Source organism: Neoarius graeffei, chromosome 3 (assembly GCF_027579695.1).
Source record: "Neoarius graeffei isolate fNeoGra1 chromosome 3, fNeoGra1.pri, whole genome shotgun sequence".
Taxonomy (NCBI): domain Eukaryota; kingdom Metazoa; phylum Chordata; class Actinopteri; order Siluriformes; family Ariidae; genus Neoarius; species Neoarius graeffei.
In genome coordinates, this window is record NC_083571.1 from 17,671,533 (window position 1) to 17,683,905 (window position 12,373).

General features: G+C 38.7%; 1 protein-coding gene across 1 annotated transcript in view; it reads left to right on the forward strand.

Moving 5' to 3' along the window:
- The window catches only part of nkain2 (sodium/potassium transporting ATPase interacting 2), a 680,821-nt gene that overhangs the window by 651,289 nt on the left and 17,159 nt on the right, over positions 1-12,373 (forward strand). The window contains exon 6 of the mRNA XM_060915828.1: positions 9,398-9,479. Within this exon, the coding sequence (XP_060771811.1) occupies positions 9,398-9,479 (82 nt within the window). The remainder of the gene's footprint in view (positions 1-9,397; positions 9,480-12,373) is intronic.

Consider the following 12,373-nt stretch of genomic DNA (forward strand, 5'->3'; position numbering starts at 1 on the left):
CTTTATTTAAACAAACAAGTCCAGAAATCCTAATAAGTGTATCTAGCTATATACAAAACTGTTTCCTTGCACTAATATCAAAACAACAAAATGCTTTATTAAAATACCCTACTCTACCACAGAGAAAATACAGTTTGTTCAAACAATATAATTTTGTCTTATGAACTTCTGGGTTGTTAATATAGCGTCTTGGAAGTTAATTTACTCTGAATTGTAAATAAAATCTTTCCCTCTTGTACAAGCAGACTGTAATTCAATCAGCACACATTATGCTCGCTGCTGAATAATGGCATGAATGTCTTCATCAGTAATGACGAGAGATTCTGGGCAAATGTCTGTAATTGAAAATCTCTTGCCCCAATCATTGCGAGTTTGTGTAGCATGAGCACAGTGTGTGCTGAGAAGTGATTGTGTCTGTCAAGGGCATATTGTGAGGTTTGAGTTCCTCGGGATTGTTGGGGTTCTCAGTGTCTCGCTCCTTTCACTCTGAAATAATACTGCTGTTGAATCTCGGCACCCTCCTGCGAATGCAAAAAGATATTAATGGCTAATCAGACAGCCATATTGGCTGTTAGTCTTCTAATTAATATAGTAAACAAAGTACCTTTGCAGAGGTAATGAACAGCTTAAACCAATCAGCATGCTTGCCATGTAATTCCGACAACCGCCAAGAGTAATGTGCCGAGGTACCAATTAAAGAAAAGATTGCGAAATAATGAAAATAATTCAGTCTCCAAAAAAATATGGAACAGAGCAAGGGAGGCAGAAGATAAGCAGGAAATGCCTCTCAGCTCGTTCATAGAGCTGGAAACAATCCTTGCATCCGTAACGAGAGAATTAGTCTGCATGCCTCCATTGGGAATACGCAATCAGCTTTTTGGTATCATCGAGCTAATGTCCAAGTAATGATTAGCATTGTGCTCTGCACAGTTTACAAATCCAACACAGGGTGGAAAAAAAACAAGGCTCATAAAGCCTGTGGGGGAAGCAATAGGCATTTCAATTTCCATCTAATTTCCCAAACCCTGCCTCCAAGCCCATGATCCACCACTTTAGTTCAGTCAATAGATCGGCTAGCCAGGAGGCATTTAGCCATTTAGCAGTGTCGAAAATGAAAGGAGGTGTTGTAAGAGCGTATTAGTATTTAGCCTTACAGACATAATACATGATAAGAACATACAAAAAAAAGCTTTACTCGATGCTCATGCTCATTTCCACACTTCATTTCAGCTCCAATTGAACTGAACATTATGTCATGTTATTCAATTCAATCTGCTTTTCTTCAGGCTCATTAAATATATTAGTGCACATTTAAATCGGTGGGTTAATGCAGCCATCAAGGAGCTGGCTGTCCAATTTACATAGTTAGGTGCTCTCTGCTAGCTTTTTTCCAATCACTGCTGTTCAGTGAACCCGCAAACCTTTTAAGGAGACGACCCATGTCGCCAGCGAATCAGTACAAGTTTTCCAAGCACATACTGTAATGGAAATAATATTAGAGGTTTTTACATGTACTGCATCTGGCCAAAAATGTGTCATATATTTTGTCCGTTTCTGGTTGAGAGTACAATGTGCGCATTTTGGCTGCTGCTTCTCACTGGAGCGTTTTATTTTTCTTTTTTCCCCTTCGTTTTTCTTTTTGCGTTTGTATAGTTTTGATGTATGTTCTTTGTTTGAATGTTTTGTCCGCCAGTTGTGGCGTAGCTCTGGACCCAGTTTTGGACATCGGTTTCCTTCAGGCCTTGGTCTGCCATGCGTGATGCCGGTGCTCCTTGCTATGGACTGCAGTGAGCTCGTTGCTCTTTTAACATTGGGATTGTCCAGCGCTCTGTGTGGCGGTGCTTCTGTGCTTGGTGCAGTGTTCCAAGTGATGTTGCCTGGTGGCATCGTGGTGCCTGTGCAGGTGGTTTGGGACATACCAGCGCTCTGTGTGGCGGTGCTTCTGTGCTCGCTTTGTGGATCCACAGTGCGGTGCTCCGAGCAGTGTTGCCCGGTGACACTGTGGCGGCTGTTCAGGCAATGTGGGACATACTTTCGTGTGCCTTTTGGTAGGACTGTGGGTAGCTACGTCATTGGAATTACATCCTGCCCCTGCTTTGATGGACTTTGTTTCTTTTTCTTTTTTTTTTTGGTAATTGTAAAGCAACCTTGGGTGTGAGAAAGGGGCTATACAAGTCGAAATTATTATTATTATTATTATTATTATTATTATTATTATTATTATTATTTTAGGAACAAGTGTTTCCATCCTTATGGATGTGTGATGTTTTTATTATGTAGCTTTGTTGGGATTAGTATTGTAGAGCCTATTCAATTGCTCCCAAAATGCAGTTCAATCAATTAATTGTCAGTTCATTCATTCATCAAATCTTCATTGGTAAATTTATCCTGGTGGATCCGGAGCCTGTCCTGGGAACACATGAGGTGGGAATACAGTCTAGATGGGATGCCAGTCCATTGCAGGACACCATACACACATACTGTATTTACACACACATTCAGGCTTATGGGCAGCTCAGAGTACCCAACTCACCAGATGAATGAAGAACCAGAAAACTGTAAGGAAACCCACCCATGCTGGCACATGAAGAACCTGCAGAGGATCCTACCAGGGACCCTGGAACTATGAGGCATCAACTTTTTTACACTTCACTTTTTTAATGATGGTCTTGGAAATATCTTGGGTTTTTGGAGGCAATTTGGTGCTGCTCTCAAGCCCTTGATGTTGATGTCACTTGGTTGTAAATCTGCAGCATTTCAGTGCAGGAACTGGAACAATTTGCCATACCAAAAGCTCTTTATTGTTGGACAAGTGTGGAATGATTCCAGGTTAGGCCTCCCGAGTCTCTGAGAAAAAGGGTTCCTCAAAAATTCTTTGGATAGTTAAAGTGTCTTTGCATCCCAATGGGGTTTTAATTGGAAACCTCTCAGATAGAGAAAAAGTTGGACATACAGTGGTGCTTGAAAGTTTGTGAACCCTTTAGAATTTTCTATATTTCTGCATAAATATGACCGAAAACATTATCAGATTTTCACACAAGTCCTAAAAGTAGATAAACAGAACCCAGTTAAACAAATGAGACAAAAATATGATACTTGGTCATTTATTTATTGAGGAAAATGATCCAATATTACATATGTGAGTGGCAAAAGTATGTGAACCTTTGCTTTCAATATCTGGTGTCACCCCCTTGTGCAGCAATAACTGCAACTAAACATTTCCGGTAACTGTTGATCAGTCCTGCACACCGGCTTGGAGGAATTTTAGCCCATTCCTCTGTACAGAACAGCTTCAACTCTGGGATGTTGGTGGGTTTCCTCACATGAACTGCTCGCTTCAGATCCTCCCACAACATTTCAATTGGATTAAGGTCAGGACTTTGACTTGGCCATTCCAAAACATTAACTTTATTCTTCTTTAACCATTCTTTGGTAGAATGACTTGTGTGCTTCGGGTCGTTGTCTTGCTGCATGACCCACCTTCTCTTGAGATTCAGTTCATGGACAGATGTCCTGACATTTTCCTTTAGAATTCACTGGTATAATTCAGAATTCATTGTTCCATCAATGATGGCAAGCCGTCCTGGCCCAGATGCAGCAAAACAGGCCCAAACCATGATAATTCCACGACCATGTTTCACAGATGGGATAAGGTTCTTATGCTGGAATGCAGTGTTTTCCTTTCTCCAAACATAATGCTTCTCATTTAAACCAAAAAGTTCTATTTTGGTCTCATCCATCCACAAAACATTTTTCCAATAGCCTTCTGGCTTGTCCACGTGATCTTTTGCAAACTGTAGACGAGCAGCAATGCTCTTTTTGGGAGCAGTGGCTTTCTCCTTGCAACCCTGCCATGCACACCATTGTTGTTTAGTGTTCTCCTGATGGTGGACTCATGAACACTAACATTAGCCAACGTGAGAGAGGCCTTCAGTTGCTTAGAAGTTCCCCTGGGGTCCTTTGTGACCTCGTCGACTATTACACACCTTGCTCTTGGAGTGATCTTTGTTGGTCGACCACTCCTGGGGAGGGTAACAATGGTCTTGAATTTCCTCCATTTGTACACAATATGTCTGACTGTGGATTGGTGGAGTCCAAACCCTTTAGAGATGGCTTTGTAACCTTTTCCAGCCTGAGGTCCTCAGAAATCTCCTTTGTTCATCCCATGATACACTTCCACAAACATGTGTGGTGAAGATCAGACTTTGATAGATCCCTGTTCTTTAAATAAAACAGGGTGCCCACTCACACCTGATTGTCATCCCATTGATTGAAAACACCTGACTCTAATTAACTACTAATCCTAGAGGTTCACATACTTTGCCACTCACAGATATGTAATATTGGATCATTTTCCTCAATAAATAAATGACCAAGTATAATATTTTTGTCTCATTTGTATAACTGGGTTCTCTCTTGTCTACTTTTAGGACTTGTGTAAAAATCTGATGATGTTTTAGGTCATATTTATGCAGAAATATAGAAAATTCTAAAGGGTTCACAAACTTTCAAGCGCCACTGTACTTTAGTGTGAAGGTTCCAGGTTCAAACCTCATGGCCAATGGTGGCCTTTCTGTGTGGAGTTTGCATGTTCTCCCCGTGTCTGCGTGGGTGTCCTCCGGGTGTTCCACTTTCCCCACAGTTCAAACACATGAAGATTACATACAACCAGTGGGGTTGTACAAGACAGTGCATACTTAGTGCCAGTCCCAAGCCTGGATTGACTGGGGAGGGTTGCATCAGGAAGGGCATCTGGTGTAAAAACCTATGCCAAATCAAATCTGTAGAACAGATATGCTGTGGTAACCTTGAATGTATGGGAGCAGCCGAAACAAGAAGACTGCAGTATCTTCTTCTAGACCCTCAAGGCAAAGAACCATTAATCAAATGAAAGTCTGATTCCCTAGTCGCATCTGTATTGTGGTGTGCTTCACCAGATGGTAGTAGGTACCATTTTTATGATAGTTTTTGGTATGACCTGACCACAATTAGAATTGACAATCTCCCAGTTGAGAGGCAGACATGCTAACCACTAGGCCAATGAACCATTAAGGTTTCTAGATTTTATCTTCTTGTTTTTCCTTAATGTCTATTTATAAGAACCCCTGAGGGTTCCATGTAAAACCTTAAGACAGTTCTCTTTCAGAAAAAGTTCATTGTAGAACCCCTTGAGAAGACTGAAGTCATTAACCATGCAAAGAACCCTTGTGTAAAGCTTTTAAAGATTGCAGTGTTTCTGTAAAAATACACCATTATGGTTGGCTCTTTGTAGCTTTTGTTGTGACCACTGATCAGACCAACAATTAGGTCTAACTTCATCATGAGACAATTATGGTGTGGGACTACTTTGTGGGCGTGTGCATTCCCAAAATCAGCCATCAGACCACTAATCATCCTAAAACTGTGCTTCTTCTTCTGTGAGGGATGCTCAGGAGATCAGCTCAGCTAATTGTCCATTTTATCTTCTGTGTTCATTTGGAAAGCCGCCCTTGCAAGAAACACAATGGATCTTTATCTCTCTTTACTAACGCTGTGTCTTTGTGGAAAACTCTGAAACAACAGGCCAGCTATTGCTCGCAGTCCATGGCTGATCCTGTCAGTCTGGGCTATTTTAGTCTTTCTTCTACTCCAGAGGAGCCCCAGCAGCTCACTGCAACAGATATCACATCCTCACAGTCCTGCACAGGCTTCAGACACTGACCAGGATTATTACACACATGGATACACGCAGACACAACCACACACCATAACTCACTGACTCACTCAGGCACAAACTCACACACAGCCATAGTGATCAAGTCTGAAATTAAATAAAAAATAAAACACAGTGGTGTATGCTGTTATAGAAAAAAGACCAGGTACTGTCATGCAGCCCATTGTGAAGTGGAGTTAGTTTTCTAAATTTGAAACATTTTATTCCTGTTATACCAGAAAAAACACCAACAATTACAAAATTTTATTCATAAATATTTCACGTCAAAGTTTTTTTTATCAAGGTTACAATGGTGCTTGAAAGTTTGTGAACCCTTTAGAATTTTCTATATTTCTGCATAAATATGACCTAAAACAACATCAGATTTTCACACAAGTCCTAAAAGTAGACAAAGAGAATCCAGTTAAACAAATGAGACAAAAATATTATGCTTGGTCATTTATTTATTGAGGAAGATGATCCAATATTACATATCTGTGAGTGGCAAAAGTATGTGAACCTCTAGGATTAGCAGTTAATTTGAAGGTGAAATTAGAGTCAGGTGTTTTCAATCAATGGGATGACAATCAGGTGTGAGTGGGCACCCTGTTTTATTTAAAGAACAGGGATCTATCAAAGTCTGATCTTCACAATACGTTTGTGGAAGTGTATCATGGCATGAACAAAGGAGATTTCTGAGGACCTCAGAAAAAGTGTTGTTGATGCTCATCAGGCTGGAAAAGGTTAACCATCTCTAAAACCATCTCTAAAGATGGTTTGGACTCCACCAATCCACAGTCAGACAGACTGTGTACAAATGGAGGAAATTCAAGACCATCGTTACCCTCCCCAGGGGTGGTTGACCAGCAAAGATCATTCCAAGAGCAAGGTGTGTAATAGTTGGCTAAGGCCCTGTCCACACGGCAATGGATTCAGGTGAATCCGATAAAATTGTTTATCGTTTTGGCCTGGCGTCCACACGGCACTGGCGTTTTGGGTGCCCCAAAATGAAATCTTTTGAGAACGGGTTCCAGAGTGTAAAGCTCTGGCAACGGCGCCATTGCGAAGTCGTCTGGATGAGTAGAACGGATTTGTTTACGATGACGTCACAACCACATGTGCTTCACGCCGGGTAGAAGTGTAACGAACTCGATGCGAGTTGTCAACAAATCCTATAACTTGGTTCATGAAACGCGCTTACAAAATATTTTCACTGTGAATATTTATTGTGTAATGGTGCAAAGTGAGAGACAGAGAGAGAGAATAGCCCTTAGGGCAGAGTCAATCCCGCCAGCAAAAATAGGGAAAAAAAGGAGCGATCTCACCTCTTCAGATGTTGGTTTAAGTCCTACAATACATTCCTCAAAAAGGGCGTAGAAGAACAAATTAATCCATCAACGTGTAGCATTCAATTTATTCCGGACCATTAAAGACGCCGCCTTCCGCATAGAATCATACGTCATCCTCGCCGCCATATTGGATAGGTCAAAGCGGAGAATAAAGATGCCTCATTCATGTGCTGCGTTTAACTGTCCCAACAGGTTTGCCGTCCAAACGAGATCACATGGGATTACCTTTCACAGGTGAGACTGGAAAAATACTTTTCATTGTATTTGGTCATTATAATGTAATTTTACGAACAGATTTTTCTGACTTTGTGGCTAATATGAAGTCTCGCGCATAATAGTTTATGCGCATGCGTCCTTACTTCTATTGTTCTGGTGTCTCCGAAGGGACCGTCTTACAGCGCCCCTAGAGGTGTGGCATGTGTATTGCATCGTTTTCAGCAAGCGTTGCGTTGCCATATGTACCTGATATTTTACTGATCCGTTGCCCATGTGGACACGGTACTTTTTTTTTGATAACATCTCGTTGCCGTTGTCGTGTGGATGTAGCTTAAGTCACAAAGGACCCCAGGGTAAGTTCTAAGCAACTGAAGGCCTCTCTCACATTGGCTAATGTTAATGTTCATGAGTCCACCATCAGGAGAACACTAAACAACAATGGTGTGCATGGCGGGGAGAAAACGAGAATGAAAAAAACGATATGTTTGGAGAAAGGAAAACACTGCATTCCAGCATAAGAACCTTATCCCATCTGTGAAACATGGCAGTGGTGGTATCATGGTTTGGGCCTGTTTTGCTGCATCTGGGCCAGGACGGCTTGCCATCATTGATGGAACAATGAATTCTGAATTATATCAGCAAATTCTAAAGGAAAATGTCAGGACATCTGTTCATGAATCTCAAGAGAAAGTGGGTCATGCAGCAAGACAACGACCCTGAGCATATAAGTCGTTCTACCAAAGAACGGTTAAAGAAAAATAAAGTTAATGTTTTGGAATGGCCAAGTCAAAGTCCTGACCTTAATCCAATTGAAATGTTGTGGAAGGACCTGAAGCGAGCAGTTCATGTGAGGAAACCCACCAACATCCCAGAGTTGAAGCTGTTCTGTATGGAGGAATGGGCTAAAATTCCTCCAAGCCGGTGTACAAGACTGATCAACAGTTACCGGAAACATTTAGTTGCAGTTACTGCTGCACAAGGGGGTCACACCAGATACTGAAAGCAAAGATTCACATACTTTTGCCACTCACAGATATGTAATATTGGATCATTTTCCTCAATAAATAAATTATTGATTATGACCATTATAATGACCGTATAATATTTTTGTCTCATTTGTTTAACTGGGTTCTCTTTATCTACTTTTAGGACTTGTGTGAAAATCTGATAATGTTTTAGGTCATATTTATGCAGAAATATATAAAATTCTAAAGGGTTCACAAGCTTTCAAGCACCACTGTACCTAATTGAGGTAATGCATCCTAGTGCATACGCTTTACATAAAAATAGTGATATCTTTCTTCAACCTTTTAATGTATGCACCAAAAAATCTCTTGGTGAAAGGGCCTTCACTGTTACAGTGCCTAAACTTTTTAATGCTCTTCCTCATGAAATCAGACACGAGAAAAATTTTGATAATTTTAAGTCTTTGGTTAAAACTTTTTTGTTTCGGGGCTGCTTAGCCCAAAACAAAAAAGTTTTAATCTTTTGTATTAATACAAAAATTTGTCTACAACTGATCATATTAATGTATCATAATTATATTATATTTTATTTTGAGATATTTCCATCATATTCTGATTTCTTTCATAGAAACATTTTATTAACTTATTTTGCAACTGCAATATTGATATGAAGATAAAGATAAATTATTTGGAGACAATAAGTAATATAAATTTGTTTTACTTTCATATAAAATTTGTTTTGCATAAGATTTGTTGATTTGATGTCTTATGTAGGAATTTTTATATATTCTTTGTACAATAGACAATGTTTTGTAATTTAGCTATTTATTAATGTCTGTAATGCACATTTGATCATATTTAAATGTTAATTTGTGCAAAATAAGTATTACAACTATTATAAGTATTAATTGTATCCTTGTTAAATAACAACACATTTTTAATCTGTTCTATTATCAGATTGAGATTATGTAAAGTGTCCAACATAAGTCTCTGTAAATGGGCTGTTGCTATAGAAATGATAACATATTTGAGCAAACTGTCGGCTGGTATTCCTGAAAATTAATCAGCACCTTCTGACTTGATCAGATCAGAGGAGGATTCAACAGCAGTCTGGTATAATCATCATTATTGTTGCTCGTAACCTCCTCTCTTTCTTTCTTGTATTTATTTTCCAGTTGACTTTATAGGTGGCTTCGATTCCTATGGGTACCAAGGGCCACAGAAGACATCTCATTTGCAACTACAACCGATGTATATGTAAGTAATGGAAATGCAAATTAGCAGCTACAAATCCTGAAATGTCCCACTATTGCTACTCTTCACTTTTATTATCCATTAGCAGGGAAATAACAATGCCTACAAAGCCTCCTGGGGTTACTTTTTGCTTACATTGTAAAAATCCGACTATCTGCAAGAGCTCATGTTCATGGGGATACAGTACTGTATTCACCAGGTTCCAACTCACATTGGAACTAATATTGATGTTTGTATCCAAAAAAATGGACTGGAACTCATGATTTGATTTTCCCATGATATCTTTGAAAAAGGAAAACTAATTGAAGAAGTTTTTATGACAAAAAAAATGCAACATTTATTTTCCTATTCTTTATCATCTTGAATATTCCTTTTGTATAGTGTGTGTGTGTGTGTATATATATATATATATATATATATATATATATATATATATATATATATAATGTGTGTGTCTGTGTGTGTATATATATATATATATATATATATATATATATAACTTAAAGGTGCGTTACTGCCCCTGACTGGGCTGGAGTGTGGAACAGGAGATATTGGGGGGGACTATATTCTTTTAGATAATTTCTTTTAAATACTTGATAATAAAGTGATATATCTGACTTGATGTGCTCCACCAATTTATTTTTCTCTACTCAGTGTTTGAGCTGATAGCCTAGCAGTAGAGTAGCCAATCAGAGTGCGTGATTGCTCATATACCCAGCAATAATTAATTACCCACATTTCTCATTCCTTTTATTAAAAATGAAAAAGTTAATAACAAATAGGCCTTTTCTTCATAAGCTTTTATGAATATTTGCTCTTCCTCCATTTGCTTCTCTTTTCTTTATCTTTCAGCAGTCTGTAAAAAGAGAGCTCTGATTTATTGTTAAATCTATTTGTACAGTCAGTCGCACAGTAGCGTTTTCCCATTTTAGATCTGTTTTTGTGTGTTTTCGCAGCATTAGAGCTGTGTTACTTCTGACTAGGGTGATGTCATGCTCATTCCTGCAATTCTATAGTGTCTTCTGCTGTCTAAACAATGCAATTACATCTAAGAAAAACAAAGAGATTATCCAACCTGATAATAATTGTGATCCATTTCATTGATTCCAATGATGATAAATTTGTATCGCGATTTATTGTCACACGATATATTGTTCCGTGCCTACTCGTATGTCATTATGTATCATACATTGTGCCTCATGATGGCCACATTGACTCCATTTGGACAGAGTAGGGCATCACAGTGGACAGATGATGAGAGAAACCTGCAGGAGTTCACTGTATGATCAATAAGAAATAATATCACAGTTGGCCTAGCTCAGATAGTCTGGGTCAACATGAAGAGAGCTGGGGTTGTTTGCTCTGTCTCTGTTGACAGCTTAAAAGTTTATGAGAATGTGGCTGGATGCACTGAGGTGCTTTTTGTTCACCATGGGAGATTTGAAAGGATTTGGTTTATTGACAGATACAACATACGTCTCAGTGAGCTGTCTACATCAGTGGTGTAACCAGGAATTCATTATTTTTTGAGGGGAGGAATAAGCTCAATATGTGATGTGTACAGTTAACCAGATGCATGAAGTATAATCATCCACTTAGCACCTGTTTGCAGGAAGAACGGAATAAAATAACACCTGAAATGCTTCATCGCTTGGTGTCTTCAGTCGCTAAACTGACTCATCTTTTAAGTGTTGTGAGAAAGAATTGTAACATTATAAAGTGATAAATGCTTTACCATTCCAACATTTTTTTAATGTGTTGCAAGAATTAAAATTGAAAAGTATTTATTTTGAAAAATATTCATGAGGTAAAACGTCAAATAATGTGCTGCTGTGTTATTTTGAATTGAATACATGTCAAAGATTATTTAGAAATCATTGTTTTCACTTTCCGTTTCAACATAGCATCCCAACTTTTACTGATTTGGAGTTGTAAAACTAAGTGACATATTTACTTGACATTCTCAGTAGTTAGGAAGCACAGTGATGGCTTTGTTAAACCTTCCTGAACATCATTATAGTCATTATAAAGACCATCATTATGCTGGAATTCCTGCACAAAACATGTTATTAGGCATGTATATAATCAGCTGCAGTCTGTGTATTATGTTAACCACTCACAAATAGGCATTTGGAAAGGTCAGGAGAGGGTTCAAACCCAAACTGCCAACCCCTAGCTCGACTTCTGGTCTACAGAGAAGGATAGAAGGTGGTCTTATGCTTATTTTTAAATATAAGCATGCATTAAACGCCAATATAAGTGTCATTAAAATCTTTACATTTCTTATTGAATTTGTATAGTTATTAACCTATTGACTGCTCACTTGAGTTGTATTGGTTTGGTCCAAACGGCAACAATTCACAAACACTTTGTCTAAAGGTTGTTTGCAGAACGTAGGATGTAAATGTCAAGCCTGAATATTTCAGACATGATTTGATTTCTGTAATCAGTACTAATGTAATAATGACAATTGAACCGCTTTGCATTGTGTGAATGAGCCATAACATTGAACATACAATTAAATGATTTACCTCAAATCTACACTGATGGTCAATCATCAAACATATACATCAGGGCAGAGTGTCACTTCTTGGGGAGGTAATTGATTTTGCTACAGACTGAAGGATGAAAAACCTTGCCTTCATTATAAAAATGCCCTGTGCCTTCTTGGCATTTCAGCATCAGCACTATAACTCCTAGCACGCTTTTTTCCTTCATCACGCTACATGTTGTGCCTGGGGAAAAGGGATGTCACGAGTTTTATGTGTGAAAAACAGATGTCTCAAATTCACCTTCCCCTCATTACCACACACACAGTTCTTAATAAGAGTCCCATTGTGGATGAATGTAAAGTGATGATCTACTACTGAGGTGTTTTTAAGAAAATTCAGTAGATA